This window comes from Coturnix japonica, chromosome 2, assembly GCF_054131305.1.
Source record: "Coturnix japonica strain WE chromosome 2, WE-NBRP24, whole genome shotgun sequence".
NCBI classification, from domain to species: domain Eukaryota; kingdom Metazoa; phylum Chordata; class Aves; order Galliformes; family Phasianidae; genus Coturnix; species Coturnix japonica.
Window position 1 is genome coordinate 35,142,904 of NC_140664.1, and position 20,358 is coordinate 35,163,261.

Here is a 20,358-nt window from a genome sequence, read left to right on the forward strand (position 1 = left end):
TTTCCACAGCTCTGGCTATATTATCCGTTCTGTTTTGCTCCATCATTTTGAGACCACTATTATTATATCATAACAATCATAATCCTTTTCTGAACAGTTTAATATGGTCAGTTTCCCTTTGGAATATGATATGCAATCTTTGATGCTATAATTGGCTTTTCCCTCCATCTATGCCTATTACTTGATGCAAAATGACCTTCAATGCAGAGACAGAAAGAAAATTCATCACAAAGTATACACTCAATGAATTTCCCCTTTGTAAGTTGACCAAATGTTTGCAAGAGGACATTATTAACCTCATTTTTATTCATGATTAAAAATTCCTAATTAATTTATCCCTATTTATTCCTTCTGAACAGTTTTACACAATACTGGCTACATGAAATCTGAGCTGCGTTGGATGAGATTTATCATATACTAAATAGCAGTGTTTTCCATTGCACTTTTGTAGTTCTTACAATCAAGAAGATGCCTTTGGAAGGCCACTGGGGATTTAAAGCCCTCAGAGAAAGTTAACTGATGAAAATGATAAGAAAATTTCATAGCATTTCAGAAGTTTTCCTTTTTGAATCAAACAAGGCTGGTCCAAAGTCATCATTTCACTGTTTGGGTGTACCCTTACATTAAGTTTTTTATTGCTTCTCTGAAAAGAAATAGAGAGAGAAGAAAAAGAAAAATCTGTGCATAAATGATTCTAGTTATAAAGTCCTTGCAGAGCTTTGTGCTTACAGCGCTGTCACTCATCTCATACTACATGTGCAAGTGCTTTGGAAAATAACTGAATAGTTTTAAGGATTCAAGTCCCATGACCTGTCAGTCAGTGTAACTTTGCATTTTATGATTATCTGTATAATAGAAAGGGCACAGTACAGCAGCACTCTCCAAAGGCATGCTCTGACGAGCTTGCTCTGTAAGCAACCAAGAACCATGCTGAGGACTGGGGACTTGGGGAAATATATATATATTTCACAGATTTTTCATTTCATTGGAGATCAACAATTGATTTCTGTCAACACTGAAATATCAAGGAAAGTAAAAATCTGGGTCTGTACTGTCAATTTACTTACATTTTGTCAATTATTTTTGATACATTTTGCTCATTGGAGCTGGCAGGGTTTCTTGCCATGCTCTCTGTCTTCAGTGCCAGAACATCCAAACAATGCAATGACTTAGACAATCACATATTTCTCAATTAATTTATTATAACTACTGTGTTCTACTTAAATTTATGCTTATTTAAGCAGATCATCCATTCTACTGCTGCTATCTGAGGCTACCGAAACCCCAAATCTGTACATACTATCATGCTGCTATTTTATCTCTTTTAACAAATTATTCTTTGCTCTTGCTACATGCAATTAAACTACACCTGTTCTTTCACAGGAGTTGGGATGAAAAATTTTGGATCAAATAATCATTCTGAATACCATACACATCTGTGCATACATTTGTATGAGAGCACCTGGAAAATCAGGAATTTGCATGCCTTCCTGTCCTCTGTGTGCAGTAAATGAATCTCTGAGATCAAAATTATGCCTATCATTTCAAAACAAGAATGAGCTGCTTATAGCACATAACCTGTTGTTCTTTTTACTGCACTAAGGACATTTTTCTAAGACCAGGATCCTGGGTAGGCTGAAAAGTTCGTTTACTGCTGCTTGTTGGAAAAATGAATTCACAGCTTGTCCTCGTGGTGATATCATGCCTATGCCTCCTGCCTGCTGCTACAGTGGGAGAACATGAGCAAAGCTTCTGAAAGTCTGAGTGATAACAAAGGAAAGGAGAGTAAAAAGAAACTGGATTTATTTGCTGCAAAACATGGAGAAGATATGTATGAAGATATCTGAGTACCTGGATACATCAGACCTGCTATTTTGACTATGCCACAAAAACTGGAAAATACTGCAAGCAATGTTAAAAAGAGAAAATTTCACATCCAATAAACAATGCTTAAACACTTTCGTACAAAGCAACAAAATCAGGGCATAAATAGCTAAGAAAATATAAGTGAAATATCCACAAACCCAAAGCCAGTACAAAGTACGATGAAGCATTTAGAAAGACATTAGATTGGAACTCCAGCATGCTAGATATGGTGTTATGGTACCAAGAACAGTAGAGTAGCAGGAACAATCAGATGTTGGGCTCATAACAATACTGGTTTCTCTTGGCACAGCACTCAGGCAGTGAAATTAGGCAATCTTAACAAGCACAACATGCCATTGGGGAAATAACTAACAAGTTGAATGCAGCAGAGATCTGCTTTATGCAGTGATGCTTTCCAAAACTCAGCCAGATGGTAGGATACCTTCATGGACAAACTGCTTCTATTGACCCCAGTCTGCACCAATAGCTGGTGAAGCTGCTTTTGTTGTTCAGCGAATTTTTTGCTTTCTGCTATGCAATAGCTTTCTTGTCTTTAACAAGTGCTATTTATCTTTTCATTTACTCTCTGTAAAATTTCTAAATTGCTTTAGCTTGTTATTTAAATTCAAAAAAACAAATCAGCCTGGATCTGCTCATTCTGAGGAAGATTTCACAACATCTTCTAAATGTAGCTTTGTCATTGTTTTCAGAATGTTTATTGCAGACATTGAAAAGCATTTCTGAGCTTTATAAAACTACAAGCTAGTTCTCTCATCTGGCTAACTAGGAGCTAGAAGCTTCAGGCCAATGAACAGAATTTGCAGTGATGTAGCCTAGCAATCCAGGACAGAATTTGAACATTAAAGAGATGCCTCAGCTGAATGCTCTCAAAGCAGCAGGACGTGTGTGAGGTGCAAAGGTAGTCAAGACTGTGTTGAGGTTGATTTTAATACTGGACAAGTATATGCTGTTGCCTCAGGGTTCATTGCACTTTGGTATGCTATGATTTTCCAGGAAAACTCACTGCCTGAAAGACGGAGGCATTTGGGAGAAGAGTGGGGACTGTTTTATAAAGACTGAAATGAAGGAAAGAAAAAGCCACTTATGTCCCCCGGGAATAATGTATAATCCTTCTTTCTCAAATAATTGCAAAATGGTTTTGTATAAACTGGAACTCAGGATTCTTTAGAGAATTAAAAACAAAACAACACACAAGATGAGCTAGTGAATGCAATAAATGACATGAAAGGAACAATTTATCTCCCTAATAAATACTGAAAATTCAAAGAGAATACTGCAGCTGCCTGTGGTAGAACAGGTTAAGAAGCAGAAGATGACCCAAGATGCAAAGTTACATCATTCCATCTTTGACAATGAATATGTTATTTGCAGCAACCAAGCTTGTATTCCATAAATATATATCTTTGGGCTGGAAAGGAGTGTCATTATAAATATAGGACTGTAGTAATGTACAAAGTTGTACTGTATAAATATAGTGTAGCACTGTATAAATATATTATGACTTACAATGAATTCATCTGTTGCTCTTGGTAGAAAACATACATGTCCTGGGTCTTGTGGTGAAAGCAGTAGCTCATCACTTTTGCCCTTTGAGCCATAAATCACAAGGGCCCTTTTGCAGTCCTGTGGCTCTGGGGAATCTCCACCTGTTGTCACCTGCACTCTCCACTGTTGTGCTGAACAACATAGAAACAGCAACTTGTTAGTATCAGTAGAAGAGAGAAATGTAAGCCACTGTTAATCTTGCTACAAAGAATTTAAAGATAGCCATTATAAAAATGGACAGGCATGCATTCTCTTGACAATAATTATAAGTTAACTAAGACTTTACAAGAAAACAAACAAAAAAAACAGTACTAATGGGTACCAACATTACAAATGGGTATACAAGCAGAATCCAAAGAAAGCAAGTAAATAAATCTTTGGGTAGGTTCTTGTATTCCTTAGGACAAATTAATTGTTTAAATTGCGGTAATTCATTTATTAAGTTTGGATACTTAGAGTGTTCATATGAAATTTTATGCGATTTACTTGCAACAACTGCTGGCTAATACACAGCTGCTCAAATAGTGAAAATTAAACTACTTTAATAACCTTGATCACGTTTAATGTGCTTGTGTCAGATCAAATCATTCATTAGGGCTGACCTCAAAATCTAGGGAATTCTGAAGTGTTTTTACTGACATTAATTCATGGGTGAAGCCTTTCAGATATTATTGATAGATTATATATATTAGTAGCAACATTTGAAAGTATAGAAAGCAACTCAGAAGCTACAGAATACTATTTACTGTTGGACTAGTTCACTGGAAATCTTGCCCTGAATTAAAATAAATAAATAAATAAATAACAAAGCTCTTGATCCTGCATGGCAAAGAGAACTTAGTGGAAGGAAATCAAAAACCCATGTTCAGACTGTGACTAATAGTGTGACAATAAGATAATTTGCCAGTGAGATAGAACTATTTCATGACTATGAGTAAGCCTACATTGCAATGTGCAGACAAAATAACTCATAGTTAAGTTCAGAATTAAATTGTATGTATGTGATTCTCTTTCTTAGAGCATTATGTGGTTGGTTTTCTTCATACCTCTTTTTTTTTCTTTTTTTTTTTTTTTTCTCCACCTGTCTGGAGGTGAAGATTGAGTGAAAAATTTCTCTGGTTTTCTTGACTTAGGATTCTTCCTTTGATTTTTACTTTGTCTTCTTTAGCTAAGACTGCTCTCCCCCTTGCTATGAAAGCTTTTTTCTCATTTCATCTGACTGCTTCCTGCCTCTTCTGAGCTCAGCTACAAAACAGTAGGCAAATATACATCTTGCAATGAGACTGCTGAGTAAAACAGTAATGGAAAGGGTCCTTCCATCTGAACTCTTTTTTTGAGGTCAGTTCCAAGAATGAGTCAGAGGTAGTATTACAGAAGACACAGATTTTGCCTAATGAGGAACGTTTGTTGTTTGATATATATGCCAGCTTTGAATTTTATCTCCCTGTGCCAGGTTGGCATGTGGTAGCCTTCAGGGTGTCACACTTGGTGAAGTCAAGCATTGTTTGAGTTTCTACTGTTCCTGAGCACTCTCTGTTTATGAGCAGATCCAATTTTTACAAAGACTCCCAACATAGCCCTGAACATCACATCCACTCATGTACCATTTTGTAGGATTTCCCTGGAACGTGGCAGAAGGGAAATGAAGATAATTTTGCATTGATGTTTTGCAAGAGAGCCTTTACTCCTTTATTTTCTCTTCTGCTTTAGGAGAAAGCAAGCCCTAAGTGAAGAGAAAGCAAAGATACATTCCCCCATGTTTTCTGCTCCAAGAGGCAGCATGCACAGAGAAGGTATTTCAGGCAAGGTGATTTATGGTAACTAATATCCATGATTGTGTTCTTAATTATTATTTCAGAAGCAAGGCTAAGACACCAGCTGGGATTTTTCCAGGAAATAAATCAGTAGTTAACAGATTTAAAGCCTTTTAGCATCTGTGACTGCTTGTACTCCTCCATTTGCTTTGAGTGCTTCTCCAGCTTGGTAACAGAGTTAACCCAGACTGACATTTTCTCAGTTCAGAAAATTCATTTAACCTGCTCATACTGGAGTAAAAAAGTTTTCTGTATGTTATATTCTCTTAGAGAGAAACTGATAAGAATGGCTACACAAGACAGGAGACTGATTGCAAACACCTACTGGGTTCAATGACTTCTATATCTCTTTCCAGGAAATACTAAACTCCTTAGTAACTTCTAAAAATAAGATATCTCAGCATGTCATCTTCTGTATTCGGTATGCACGGTCACACAAAAAAGATAAATTTTCCCTGATACCACTGAACAGCATTAGCTTCCCTTCAGATTGATTAGTTTTAGTTTGCATTTTTTTTTACTTTCAGCTTATGTGCATATCCATAGACCCTTTCTTTGAGACACCAGTTTGAAAATGAGCAATGGATTGGGAACAGACTTCAGTGAAAGAAATTCCAAATTTTTCTCTTTTGAAATAATATGAGTAAAGACCTCATTTCATTCCATACAGATGTATCCAAAGATACATTAGAAGCATTTGTTGACTTTAAAAACATTACATGGGATCAATCATAATAATAACTTCCCAGAGATTCTTTTAATCACTGTTTTGGATCTTGAAAAATTATTTCAATCGAACTGTGAAAACCAAACCTGTAGCGACTTCTACACACAACAAATTGGGCAAGGAGAAATATAAAGACAACATTTTATCATACAATTCAGAAAACTGGACAAGTAAGGTTATTTCTGCTTTTGAAATATTGAAAATTTATGTATTGTTAAAGGATTGCTACCACTGTTCTTAGGGCACATTAATATGTTCTTTTTTACTCAAGTGAGGCAGGACAAATCTGCCTGCAGTTTAGGAATTCTGTGTTTATTCTTACTCCAGTAGCATAAACTTTCAAAGTAGGGAATAATTTGAAAACAAAGGCTCTTGTGCAAAAATTTACTCCCTATTTTCTGCTTTCTTATGAATTTTCTGAGTACCTTAATACCAACAACTTTTCCCAGCATAAAAAAATCTAACCTAGACGTACCTGTTAACTGAACTGTGTTCAATGATGTTGAACTATTTGTTGTATTTTATACACCAGTCACAAAAGATCACAGTACTACAGAACACTGTGCAAACCACACTACAGCAACTCAGCACAGCTTAACTGATAATACGATAGGCAACACTGAGATATACAATATCTGTAATTTTGCTTTGAGAGAATTTTTTTTCCTTGTCTTATAATAACAATCTACTTATTTTGAAGAAGAAAAGAGAAAACATAAGGAAACAGCAGCAAAATTTCCCCACAATGAAGGAAACTTCTAGAGAGTGATAAAAGATTCATTATCTTTCAAAATAATTTCATTGGAGAGCTGAAAGCAGCTATCCATCTTCTCTACCAATGTGATCTTTTCTGTCTTATTTCTCTTGCCTCAGACATGCATGAGGAAGTCACCAGAGGTTGAAGAAATCACTTCCTCTACCTGATTTGTCTTGATAATCTACAGATGTACAACTGTTGCTATTTGATATGTGCTTTCTATATCTCATCAGAATCCGTAGCCACCAGAGGCATTCACAAGGATCTGGAATAAATGTTTAATTAAGACTGGTATAACGGGAGCCTGGGTGAAAAAGAACTGCTCAGTAATCACAACTTTCAAACTCTCTTCCTTGACTAGCTAGTTATTAGCTTATTAACCTTCTTCAAAGAGAAAGAGATTTGTGACCCTCAGAATGATTTAGTAAGTCTTTGATTTTGTAACCTTTCTTTGCTTTAGATCTGACCTAAGCATATTAATCACTGTTCCTGGAAATCACCAAACAACATTGGATTGTGCCAATCAATTTTTTGTGACTTTGCTTGAAACCCACTTGCAGAGGGCAGCTTATACACTATATGACCACAGGAATGCATAAAACATTTGGCTTCCTAGCATTAACACTGCTATTTGCCTACTATTCAAACAGAATGTTTGTACTTCCACTGTAAGTGGGACTGCTTATCACTGTTATATTCTCTGCAATATGAGTTCATCAGTGCTGCAGATGCTGAAATTTGAGGCAATTGCTTTCTCTTCTAAACTGTACCTCTAGAATTTTCTCAGATCAGTACTAGTACCGCGCATACAGAACTGAATGCAAGACAGCTCTTCAAACCTCGCATATTTGTTATCATCCTAAAAACCTCATTCTTTTCACTTGCAATATTTATGGCATCATCATTAAGAAAAAACAATTTAAAAGTAACCTATCCTGAGGTCAGCCTAGTTCATCATCTCTTTGACATAATGCACAAATAGCACAATCTTTCATTTATCTAAGTTCCTCGCTGGAATGAGCTTCAAGGTAAAGAAAAATGACTAAAAAGAAGCTCAAGCTACGCTGATGCATGGCTATTTAACAGAAGACTCTCTAAAAATTCTCTTCTTTATATCTTCATTATTCAGAACCTTTGATTCCATTCTAATAAACCAGAACACATCCTCTAGGTCCTCCTGGACATCTTAACAGTGTGACATTTCCCAAACTAATTAAGAATAACCTCCTAACAATCAACATACTATGTCTTATTGTTACTAACATGCACAAGCTCTAAGCAGTCTTTTCATCTCTGTCTGCTTGTTGTAGAAAGTAAAGATGCACTGGAAAAAACTACTAAAATACTACAATATAGTCTATTTTATGAACATAAGGTGAAATAGATATTGTGGCTGCATTTCAGAAGTGTGTGTTGAGTAGAATGTAGAATCCAATTCCAAATTGTCTTGTGACAATCAAATCTCTCTGTGGGAAAATCTTTATTTACCTGAATTAATCAGCCTCCTTTTGTAAAAAAAAGTGATCTTGCCATGGAACAATAAAAGTGTTGGCTAAACTGTTTGATTGAATGCAAATGATTATATTTTCACTGAAGCAATAATTAGATGGAGAGATCAGAACTCATGCTACAGAAGGCAAGCCATTGTTTTCAGAGCTAAATGTAAACATTACTTTGTTTACTCTCTCCCATACTCAGACACAGTTATACAGAATATGCATTTATAGTTAAATGTTAATAAAGAAATTTGTATTCTGTTTCTTTTTTTCTGATTTGAGAGGAACACTGAGATTTTATCTCACGTTCTGAACACTTGGGAGCTCTTAACACATTACAGTGATGAGACTGTTTTTGTAGGTATATCGACAGACGACTAAGTGGGTAGTTTTTTATTAAAGTCTACGTATTTATCCAAGCAGATTTAGTCAACTACTTTCTTCACTCAAACATTTGAAGTGTAATATTTTTTATTTATGGCTACTTTGAGAGTATCCTGATCAAGTTTGACCCAGTAATGCTTGCACAATCACATCACAAGACATTTTCTCAGCAAACTGATGATTGCTAGATGAACCCTATGTATGTTTTACATGACAGTGGCATTAGGATATACAAAGTAACACTAATCTTTTTTTCTCAGAGAAGTTCTTGGCTGATTTCAGGACAGAATATTAAAAATGTGAAGAAAACAGAAATGGTTTATGAGCAACATATTTTCCTCAATTAATTATAAAGAGTTTGTCATTGCTACAGATCATTGTTAGCCAGTTTGTATTCTTTTTCTCTCACAGTTGATAGTTTACTTACACTATGAGGTAACTTGCTCATATATTTGCTACTTACTACTGATTTGGAGATTGAATTCAAATAGCGAAGACAACATTGTAGAAAACAGTCCTTACCTTTAGGGAATGCTTTCTCTGGATTTCCAGCTTCTAAAACATTAGCAGAAAAAGTTATGTGAGCAAGCTTAGTTATCACTTGTCTTCATATGTGACAATTATATTCTAAAAGGATCTTCAGTATTAACTAGGAAGTGAATAACGCTCTATTGTTATAATACAATAACAATAGTAACAAAATACTCACTTTCAGCAGTTAGCTCCCTCACAGTTTTTCCATCATCTTGATATTCATCTAACCACCTTTCATTGTATAGATAAAAAGAATGAGATTAATAACAACTATCAGTATTGAGGATTACCAGACAGTAATCAGACAATTACTTTCTCTTCCTTTTCTATCAAATTATGCCTTTAAAATACCTCCTAAACCTAATTTTCTTGTACACATTCATCAGAGTTAACATTATTTGTATTGGGAGAATCCACCTTACTCTGCTCTCAGCAAAAAATTGGAAATTTCATAACAGTTTGTTGAAGAAATATAGTGCCTTGGATGAAATACACTATATTACATAATAAGCATTTTCAGTATCAGACATTCAATTGTACATTCAAGTACCACCTGCAGAGGTGAGTTAGATTCATTGTACTTAAAATGATACATAAAACCAGGTCTGGAATTTTATATAGATACAGATATGCAGCAATGAACTGAATTTCTCTTTTATTACTCCTTTTCTTTCATACGGATGAATTTAAGGAGCTACCCTGTAAAACTATTTACCTGCAAGAACTCCTCCACATGCTTTCAGTTGTCACTCTTACTCATATAATAACATTTCACAGCCAATAACATCTTATTTTTTAAAATAAAAAGTATGTGCTCATTATCATTTTTTATTATATTTGGTCCATATAGATGTGGTCTTTGTTTAAACCCAAAGATCCACAATACATTTCATTTCTTGTATGTAAAAACTGTGAATAAATATGTAATGCATGAAGACTGGACTCCACTGTATTTCAACTACAGTTGCACTAAATAGCTCAATTAACTTTTGTAAACTCTTTCCACATTCAATCCTAAGAAGAAAAAAAAAAAAGACTACGTGCATTTTCTAAAAGTAGAAAGCAAATTTTGACACCTTGGTGGCACACTTACATCGCACAAACACATTCCTTTAGTTCTATATTTAATAATCTTATTGTTTCCTAAGAGCTTAATGATTCCCTTTTGACATGGCAGCTTTATACAGCTCTGATGTGCTCATATGTTTATTAAGCTAAGTCTTATAAAATCTCCCTGACATTAAGGAAACAATTGCCTCATTGACTCCTTCCAAAAGCCATCTTCAATGCCTACCAAAAAGAAAACCAAAGACAAGAACCTGATCATTAGAACAATAGTCAACACGAGTAAATATTTATTAGCTAATAATTTCTAGGAACTCTGCAAACAGAAACTGTTGCTTTATGGTATTATTTTGTAAACATGAAGCACTCTTAAAGAGGCATCTGTCTTGAACTGCTGAAGACTTTCACAACTATAATGTACAGTTCCCAAAATAACATGGAAATCATTTCAGCTGTGTAGCCTAAGCTCACAATTCCTGGAAAACATATATGCCAGAAATAGCGAGATCTAAATTATAATTTTACCATGCTTCCTACTGTATTAACTACACAGATGCAGAGGTAATGCATACAAATTCTTACTTTTTTAGGCTGGCCTATTTAATATATTTTTTTCTATTTTAGTCATGTGATTCAACACAATGACAGCAGCTAAGAGTTCAGGTTGCATTTGGCTCAGGTAATAAAATATTTAGAAGAACAGGCTATTTAGTAATTGTTAGAACTGAGAGTCAGTCATTTTCCAATCTTGCACATGACAGCAAAATTCTACACATAGTAATATACAGAAATAGAGATTTATTAAATGAAAGGAAATGTTTTAGCTCTTCTCTAGGAGGGAAGTTAAAGGCTTCCTAAAGATTTGTGCAATGCGTACAAGGTTTTAAGCAACCGAGAGAGATGCACTGACCAAAATCAATACATCTAAATCTTTTCACATAATAGTTTTTATAAAGGCAAAAACTGAAACCTCAGTTAATTTCATGTGGCCTGGTATAATTGAGATAAAGTAAATATTAATGCACCTTTTTGCCTGTTTTGGGCTTTTTTGCTTTAGTGAGTCCTCTGCATCCTCCTTCCCATACCAATCCAGCAAATTTTGGCTTCACCAGCAAAATTTTGCATTCCTAGTCCTTTGAGAAACCCCAAGGCATTCATCATATATATAGGTGTGTGCATGCCTGTTCCGAAGAATTTTCCCCCAGGTTGCCAAGAGTATAATGAACTAATTCTGTTTCGCCACAAATGACATACCTGTTACAAGGAAATACAACCTCTTTCCCTTCCTTTCCTTCTTTATAGTTAATGACGATCTTTTCCAAGAACCATCCCTTACCTGTGTTGAAATAACAAAGGTTTATCATCTGAAATAATGTACTTTTTATAATAATAATAATAATAATAATAATAATAATAATAATAATAATAATACAGGGAAAAAATGGATTAGATGATATTTCTCATCTGAAGAACTCTTCCTGTTAGGACAGAGTTCAACTAAATGAGTGAATTAACACAATGAAAGCTCTACTGTACTCTGCCTATTGCAAGATCTACTATGTTGACTTTTCTCCCTCTTGCTCTGTTGTAATTTTAGGGGGGGGGTGGGATTCTTTTTTTGCTTGGAGACAAGCATATGCATACATCTGTGACCTGCCAACACCATTCACATCCCAGCCTACATCTTCTTATTCCTTGTGATCAGGTACAAGGATGTTAGGACAAATCTGCTTATGCAGCTATATGAGATCTGTGTGACTGCTACATTATTTGGTCCTTTGTGAGTGAAGTTACTCTACATAACAGTATTAATTAAAAGATTGATCATATCTACTGTTCCCATTTGCATGTATTCCTACTTAGCTTCTGAAAATTATATGCCTTAGATTTTACAGTATACATTCATTTGCATAAACTACAAAGTCAAAATATACATAAGTCTGCATGAGCATTTGATTAACAATTCTGATATAAAGAAACATGCTAAAAGCAAACAGAAGGTGTTCTACTGAATATGTGGCAAGCCTCCTCAAAAAGCTTTTCAAATTTCCATTTTAGAAGTCTATATTTCAAGGGTATACTTTTGTTCATTTTAGTCCTCTAAAAAGAGGAAAGTGCCTTATTTACAGAATACTCTCTCTTTTTTTTTTTAAATATTAAATATCATAATTAAATAGGTCAGAAAAGTGACTTTTACCAGTAAAGCTTTGTAAGTTTTAACGCACTTAAGTTGTATGAAAACTGTAAATATTAGTAATTTAAATAGAGAAAAGCAAAACCAGTCTATTTTTCAAGTAATAAATACTTTCATCAGCATAAGAGTAAGACTGAGGTATGACTGCTACTGGCCTACTACATTGATTGGAAAAAATGTTTAAGAACTTGATTTTACTAAAGAAATAGCATTTCCCATTAATTTATAGGGCATTGTTCCAGTCTTGGTTTTGTCTGCTTGCTTGTTTGTTTTCTTTTTCACAGAGCTTTATCTCTGCCAGATAAAGAAAAATATAGGACTGGCAAGCAAAGTGTTTATAATTTTCATTGATAAAAAGCATATATTAGCAAACACAGAAAAAACTGTGCAAGAAAATTATTAATAATCTTGTTATTCTATCAGTTTCCCCTTTCTTTTCCATATTCTGTTTCAGACTTCTGAATCTACAGCGTACATGTTTAGAATCATACAGTGTTGGTTTCTCTTAAAGATCATCATTACAAATGATTCTATGACTCCATGATTCTATGTGATCAAAGGCTCATCTCTTCTCACTTCTGCTACAGAAGTATCAGACTTATCAGAGGACCCCAAGAAAGAAGCCTATCCCATGCATATGTGTAGGTCTCAGCAGCAGCAAATTCACACAACAGGTCACAGGGGTTCATGTGGTATCTCTAAATGAAGGAGTGAGCACTTGTAGGTCAGGGTGTGTTATCTCACAAACATCAAGATGGACTATCCAGAGAGTAGGTGAAGTGGCCTGGAAACCAGAGATGTGAATTAATGACCTTCTGGGAACCAGGAAGTCTGTGCTAACTGACAGCAAGACTGATGAGTGTAAGGTACTGCCTGAGAGACATGTGTGTGTCAAGGTGTGCTTCTATTTACTAGAGGGACCAGAGTCCATGGATCTAGTGAGATGGCTGTGTGTGCTTGGAGATCTGAATCTCTACCTGCAGCTGGATTGGGTATTTGGGCCTCAGGGTCTGGGTGGCCCAGATGCCAGCAGCTGAGGAGAGAGTGAGAATTCAGAGCCATTACTGAGCAGACTGAGTGTCTAGGACCAGCTACTAGGTGCCCCATATACAAATAGATAAAGAATGGTTATATTTACAGACTGCCATTCTGATCAGTTGGAGAAGGGAATGGGCTGAGGGCATTGGTCCTGTTTATGCCTGTGTGAGTGCTGAGTCCCTTTCTGGACTAATGGGGCTGGCCATCGGAATATGAACAGTCTTGCTAATAACAGGACAGTGGTAACAACTGCCACATACATTCTCTTCTTTTAGACCACTTCCAATAACCAACCTAGTGACTGGTATAGCTCTTGAAAGCTGTTTTCACATACCACGTTTTCACTGTGTCTACACTGCTCACAACTTATCATTTGTTTCACAAGTTATTGCCTGAGTCATACCATTATTTGTTAGCATACTGTAACAGAACAGCATGAGGGATATTTTGGTCAGAAGCAAACAGCTGTCCATACACTGTGCCTTCCTGGCTGCACCCAGGTCTGGAAGTCCCTAGAAGTCAGCCATCTCCATTTCATGCAAAGGGTAAATGCATAGAGCAGAACTGCAGTTCGTGATTCAGACCCATGGCATATTAGGACCCTCAGAAAGCTTCGTCTATCATCTCGGATGTTCTCTCATTGGAAATAACATACTGGCCTGGCCAAGATTCACAAGCAACAGATAGATCGGTCTCTTTGAAAGAAGAAAAGGCACTAAGAGTACAAATATATGGAAATGTATGGAAGGAGATAAATCTTTCAGCAAATAAGACATGATCTAGTGACTCATGCTCAGTCAACATCAGAGCCTTATTGTGTAACATAAAGTTCCTTGTCTTTATTCAGTCACTGCAGCTATTAGAGATTTATGCCTTGTAGTCTAGGAGCCTTCCAGTAGACTTTACAGAAGGGACACTGCATTGTCATAGGGTCCAAATACTCTGACACTGTGAAAGCTATGTTCCCAAAGGCACATAGACCAGATGATTACAAGAACATTTGCCAGCCATGCAAAGGAACCTGCAAAAAATTACTATGACCCTGATCCTAAACCATACAGCGGTCTCTTCTACCCTAAAGAAGGCAAATATTTCATGATTATTCCAGGATAGTTCCCAAATTAAGACTAAAGACCTTCTGCCCTATCATTCAAGCAGGTGATATGATTAGAGCAGTTGATAGCCCCATCTCTAAAGGAACATTTATTCCTTATTCTCATCCACAAATGACTGTTTCTGCAGATGGCCTCTCTCCTGAATTACCAGAGTATTCTAGCTCTCATCCATTGCCTTACCTCACTTCCAGTCACCTCAGGCTTATTTCAGGTTAGTATGGGACAAAATAAAAACTTGTGAGATCTGTCTGTACTGAGTACAAACAATTTTATTACCTAGGCATAGATGTTAACAAATAGGGAATTAAACCCATGTTTCTGTTTAGATCACTCTTCAATTAGAGAGATTTTGAAATCCATTTGAAATCTAGATTTGTAATATTGATCCTGTGAGATAGCTATGATGCCTACTGTGGGAGAAGTGAGGGAAGAGATGGAGAATATATGATGTGTACTGGGGAAAGGTAGTGAAGGTAAACTCTCACACTGATTTTTCTGTTATGTACTAGCTTTATAGAGTACGAAATTCTCGGGTACAAGCTTTTGTGTTACTGAAGACAGTAAAACCTAGAGAATTACAAAGATTTGAGAATCAGACTTAGACCCTACACCAAAGGCAAACACTAATGGTAATTAATTATGTAATAGGCAAAAGTCTGCTCTGTGCCTTGGATAGTACAGTCACTACACTGGGCATTGCCTGAGGTCGTTTTAGGAGAGAGTGAAGGTCTTTTCCTGACCTAGTATCGAATGTGGCCTTGAGGAGCTTTAAAAACATTTCTGTATTTTTAAAAGGAGGAAATGACTTAAAAGGGGAATGGTTTTAAACTGAGACAAGGGAGATTTAGGTTAGATATTAAGAGGAAGTTTTTCACACAGAGGGTGGTGACACATTGGAACAGGTTGCCCAAGGAAGTTGTGGATGCCCCATCCCTGGAGGCATTCAAGGCCAGGCTGGATGTGGCTCTGGGAAGCCTGGTCTGGTGGTTGGCGACCCTACCCACAGCAAGAGGGTTGAAACTAAACAATCTTTGAAGTCCTTTTCAACCCAGGTCATTCTGTGATTCTATGAAAAGTGTCTCTAACCTGCAAACATATTTGCAGTACTTACATCGCCAATGCTTTTAAATACCAGCCTTCTCTTCAATGTGCAACTTATTGGGCCTATATAAAAAATTATTCTCAATGCAAAATTCTTTTTGCTGAAAACACAACAAGATGAATGCAATGCCACATACTGGAGCAGGTCTATACTGACTTACACTGATTAAATTAATAACAAATTCTTCTCCCATTACCAAAAGTAGCAAAGAAATAAGGCTATAGCTATTCAAAATTTGATTGGTAGTAAAGCAGATGTTGAACATCTTTATTTCTATTCCCTGTGGTATTTACTCTGTGTAATGAAAGATTATTTCACTTTCGTAAGCAACATTTTCGTGATTTTTTTTTGTATGCAAATGAATGGAGTTCTGTTATAAATAAACTTGAAAACAGAGTGGATTATTTGACATTAAATCTGTTTCCTCTTTACTGACCATTACCACTGTTTTCACCATCCCATCACTGTGATTGCTCTGCAGGAAGACTTTTTATCACAGTAAGACCTTCTGTCCCATTCTGAATGAAGGATGCAATATAAATAACATGTGTTACGTTTAAAAAGGACTTGAAAAGAGATTGGCCTCTAGGAAGTTAAATCCTACCTGGACGAGCTCCATCACAGCTAATCAGAACTTTCTCCAAGTCTCCAAGTGAGACAGCCTTTATGAGGAAAATATCCATCTGTGGAAGCAAAGAAGGAAAATAAAAAGGTCATAACCACAGCTACCATTGTAAGAGTATAGTTATATTTTTTCCTTTTGCAAAACAAATATGGGTTCCTTATAATGGTCTTGGCCAGACAGGGCAAATGTAAGAAAATTTTCCAAGGTGAGGAGCACCTTAAAAGATACTCCACAGAACAGCACTTGATTCCTTTGGCATGACACAGTGATTAAATGCAAAGAATATTCTGGTCATCTTTATAGTTCTTTCTGCCTCACCAAGACTGGAAAAATTCTTGGGAATAAGGATTTAGAGATTGGTTAGAGGTTCATAATGATCTGCTCAGGATAACAAAAGTGGTATTTTTACTATTTTATCTGTATGTCTAATAGAAATGATCAGTACTACATAAATTCTACTATCCAGTGCTTTCATAAAATAATTATTCCAAAATCAAGAGATAAATATTATTCACATTATGTAATTCTGTATTTAACTTTGAATAAAGAAAATATACAAGAAAGCAGCAAGCTACTTATATTAAAATAAGTAAAAAGATGTTTATGCATGACAAAGAAACAGTTTCCAAGCCATAATCTACTTTTACTGATCACAAGTAGCATTGATTTTACTTTACCTGTCCATGTTGAAACTTTACATTATTGTTCTTAGATCTATGGAGCTTCCTTTTGCCAGCATCTCCTCTTGTCCCAATAAGATTGATATAAACATTAAAATCTGATTCAGCACCAAGTTTAGCACCTGTGTGTACATGGATCTCATACACAAGCACTAGAAGAAGAAAAAGCTTGAAATTATCCTTATAGTTTACACAAGATATAAAAGCTATCTCATCAAAATTTGGCCAGAAGGGCACAAGTTTGGAAGTAGTAACAGTTATCCATGTGTCTGACCCTTGTAGGTTCAAACCTCATCACTCTTGGCACACGAAAAACCTGAAAAAACTAAACTTTGCATTTATGCTGAGTATAGCAGTCCATCCATTCAAAGCAGTCTATCAAGTAAAAGTTCTCTTGTGCTCCATTTTCTTCTCTCATTCATGATTTCTGGACATAATTTGCAAAATCATTCTTGTCAAGTTGTCTGAAGACCTGTTCCTTAAACGTGGTCTCAGACAAAAGCTACATTTCAGTGGTACCAAGACATTGTCAACTTCCAGATTTGTGAAAAACAGAATTTTGTGATGCATAACCTTAATATGATTTAATAACAAGAATAGTAATCATGAACCTCAGTAATTTTAGATTTCCACCTCACATGCAATGGTGGATGAATGGATTTCCTTGTCTATAAAAGGTGGACACCCACCTTGTGTTTGAATGTTTCATCAGCTCTCTGGTGCAGACCCTGTCCCTGACCCCCAGCTCCATGCTCCTCTGGCCCTGTCACTGTCACACAGAGCAGAGCTCAGCGCTGCCCCTCCACTCCCTGTGAGGAGCTGCAGCTGCCATCAGGTTGCTCCTCAGCTCCTCTGCTCTGTGCTGAGCAAACCCAGGATGCTCAGATGCTTGTCATACACCTCAACCTCTAGACCCTTCTGCATGTTCACAGCCCTCCTCTAGTGGCTCTTTAATAGCTTTATGTCCTTCTTACATTGAGGTACCTGAAGCAACACACAGTGCTCAAAGGTGATGCTGAGTACTCATAACATTTTATCATCATTAGTTTAATAACAGAAGAATACTAGACAAGTAAGACATTATTCAAAGGACAGAGGACAATGGGTGACAATATGCAATGAAAGGACACATTCTAGAAAGCAAAGAGCCACACTAATCGTGAATGGGACAAATTCTTTTCAGGGAGTGAGGAAGGTGAGAGATCACATTTCCAAAAGAAAACCTAAAAATTATATTCAGTATTGCCATCCATTTTAATAATAGAGCTGGACGACCTGTGGAGGAAGGCACTATGGATCAGCATGAGGTCTCCTTCATGCTTTTACTTTCTTACATTGTCATTCTGAAAAAGGAAAATATCAGTGGGAGCTAAGAAAGGGCTTAGCTAAGGAAAGCTTGACTGTGCTATGACTGTTTATACACAAAGATTGGTATCTTTGTGTATACACCTACAAGTAATTCCCATGATCAAAACTGTAAAATTTCCATATTGGTAACTACTATTTTAAAGCATAGTGAAGGCAATTTTAAGAATAAATGATTATTAGAAGGGAATATAAACGTGTGTGTGTTTTTTCCTTCCTTTCTGGAGGGACACCAAATCAAATGGATTAAGTACAGGAAATACGAGAACAGAAGAGACAATTAGAACACAACACAAAGATATTAGGAGCTAAATAAATGACAGATCCTTTTGTAGCTCTGTGCTTCTCTCTGGTAACCAGAGAGATGATAATGATCTAATCAAGCACATTCCATTGCCACAAGCCTAAATAATTCAGTCTGAAGTAGAAAACATGTACATGTTGAAACGTAAAAAACTGAAAAATATTTTCCATTTTCTTTGCATCTATACTTCTCTCACCATCTGGAGAATGTTAGATCTGGCATTTATTTAGGCTATACAATCTGTATTATTTTGAAAAGAACCTCCTTAACAAAAAGACCAGATTATACTTTGATGTTTTTAATATAAATTAACTATGCTCTATGAATTAAGCTGCTGTATTAGTATAATAAATGAAATGCTCCTTTACCTTAGCTTGCTTGTATGTACCAACATATTTTATAGGAAACTCAGTTTCAAAGGAAAAAAAACCCTCACAGTTGCCAAATAAAAGGCATGGAAAATGTTCTCCAAAAATGTCCTGCACATGCCACTACAGAAAACCGTTTGGACATAAGATAAGCTTTCAATGAATAGATTGCACAGGTTAAGTATTTTCTCTGCAAATGGCAATGTAGGTACAGAGTAACTCGACCAGATGCAATTTTTTCAAGCTGTCAAGTAGTTCCTCTACATTGCAGAATATCTACAAAAGATGTTTGTGTTAATGGCTGCTGAGCTAGGAATTGCTTAAATATAATGACAGTACATGTCACTATGTAGCAGGTTAAGGCAAGGCAGACCAGCTGTTTGATGAACACTTGAGACAGATACAACCAAGTCTGGAGAACAAACCTATCAGTTGAATACACTGCTGAAATAGCAAGACACCATATGTGAAATTTGCTTGTTTGTAGTTTTCTGTTCATTATTTGTTGTGTGTGTGTGGTAAAACAAGACCTTAGAAAGTATGTTCAGCCTTTGTATTTGGTTTCATTTCCTTTGAGAAACTGATCTACTCTAAGGCCCCCACTGCTGCAATATCTGAAATAGAGACATGCTTTACAGTAGTAAGAACAAGGAATCACACAGCTTTAAGAATTACAGCTCTATGGACTGTTCCTCTCCTCTGCAGCAGCATTTTCATTTTACTATATGCTACTGATTTAATGAAACTACATCAACAGAAAACTGAGATGGCAAAATATATATATATATATAAAGATGGAAAAAAATAGGCAAAAGAAAGAAAAAAAATGTTGAAAATAGGAAACTATTGAACAGAAGCCATGAAATACTGTTTCAGCATTCAGAGAATCGCTCTTAGGCAGCTCAGTCTAATGCAGGGCACATCAGAGTGATAGAACAACCTGAAAAATGCAATAACTTTGATAAAAGATGTAAGAGGATTAATTAACACAGAATGGCTGGAAGAAATCTCAGGTAGCCCTCACTAGAAAATAAAGTGACCTTTTGGAAAGTAAGAGATTGAGATTTATAAATTCCTAAAATGGTTGATTAAGACAGGCTTAATAATCAAACAGAAAACTCTGAGACATGGATGTGTAGATGAAAAAGTAGAAAGAAGAGAAATAAATGTTTTCAGATGGAGGTGGTGAGCTTCTGAATGGTTGTACAAAAGACAGACACCAAATCAGTATAACAACCTCGCTTAAAAATGGCACAGGTGCTTAACATCAAAAGGTGTATAAGAGTTACTGAACAGTCAGTGTATAAATTCCAAATCTATAGTCTCTTAGTCTGGAAGAACACACTACTGCTACTGCT

The 20,358-nt window shown here is 36.0% G+C and overlaps 1 protein-coding gene across 2 annotated transcripts in view; it reads right to left on the reverse strand.

Annotated features, from left to right (window-relative positions):
• Nucleotides 1-20,358, reverse strand: part of RP1 (RP1 axonemal microtubule associated) — a 167,713-nt gene that overhangs the window by 71,907 nt on the left and 75,448 nt on the right. For both annotated transcript variants that reach the window (XR_014943384.1, XM_085539559.1), the window contains exons 27-32: nt 16,961-17,115; nt 16,263-16,341; nt 11,464-11,545; nt 9,320-9,375; nt 9,133-9,165; nt 3,394-3,563 (exon numbers count right to left, since the gene is read on the reverse strand). Coding sequence is in view for 1 of the 2 variants with exons in the window: in XM_085539559.1 (XP_085395685.1) it covers nt 3,394-3,563; nt 9,133-9,165; nt 9,320-9,375; nt 11,464-11,545; nt 16,263-16,341; nt 16,961-17,115 (575 nt within the window). In the remaining variant the exon portion in view is untranslated. The remainder of the gene's footprint in view (nt 1-3,393; nt 3,564-9,132; nt 9,166-9,319; nt 9,376-11,463; nt 11,546-16,262; nt 16,342-16,960; nt 17,116-20,358) is intronic.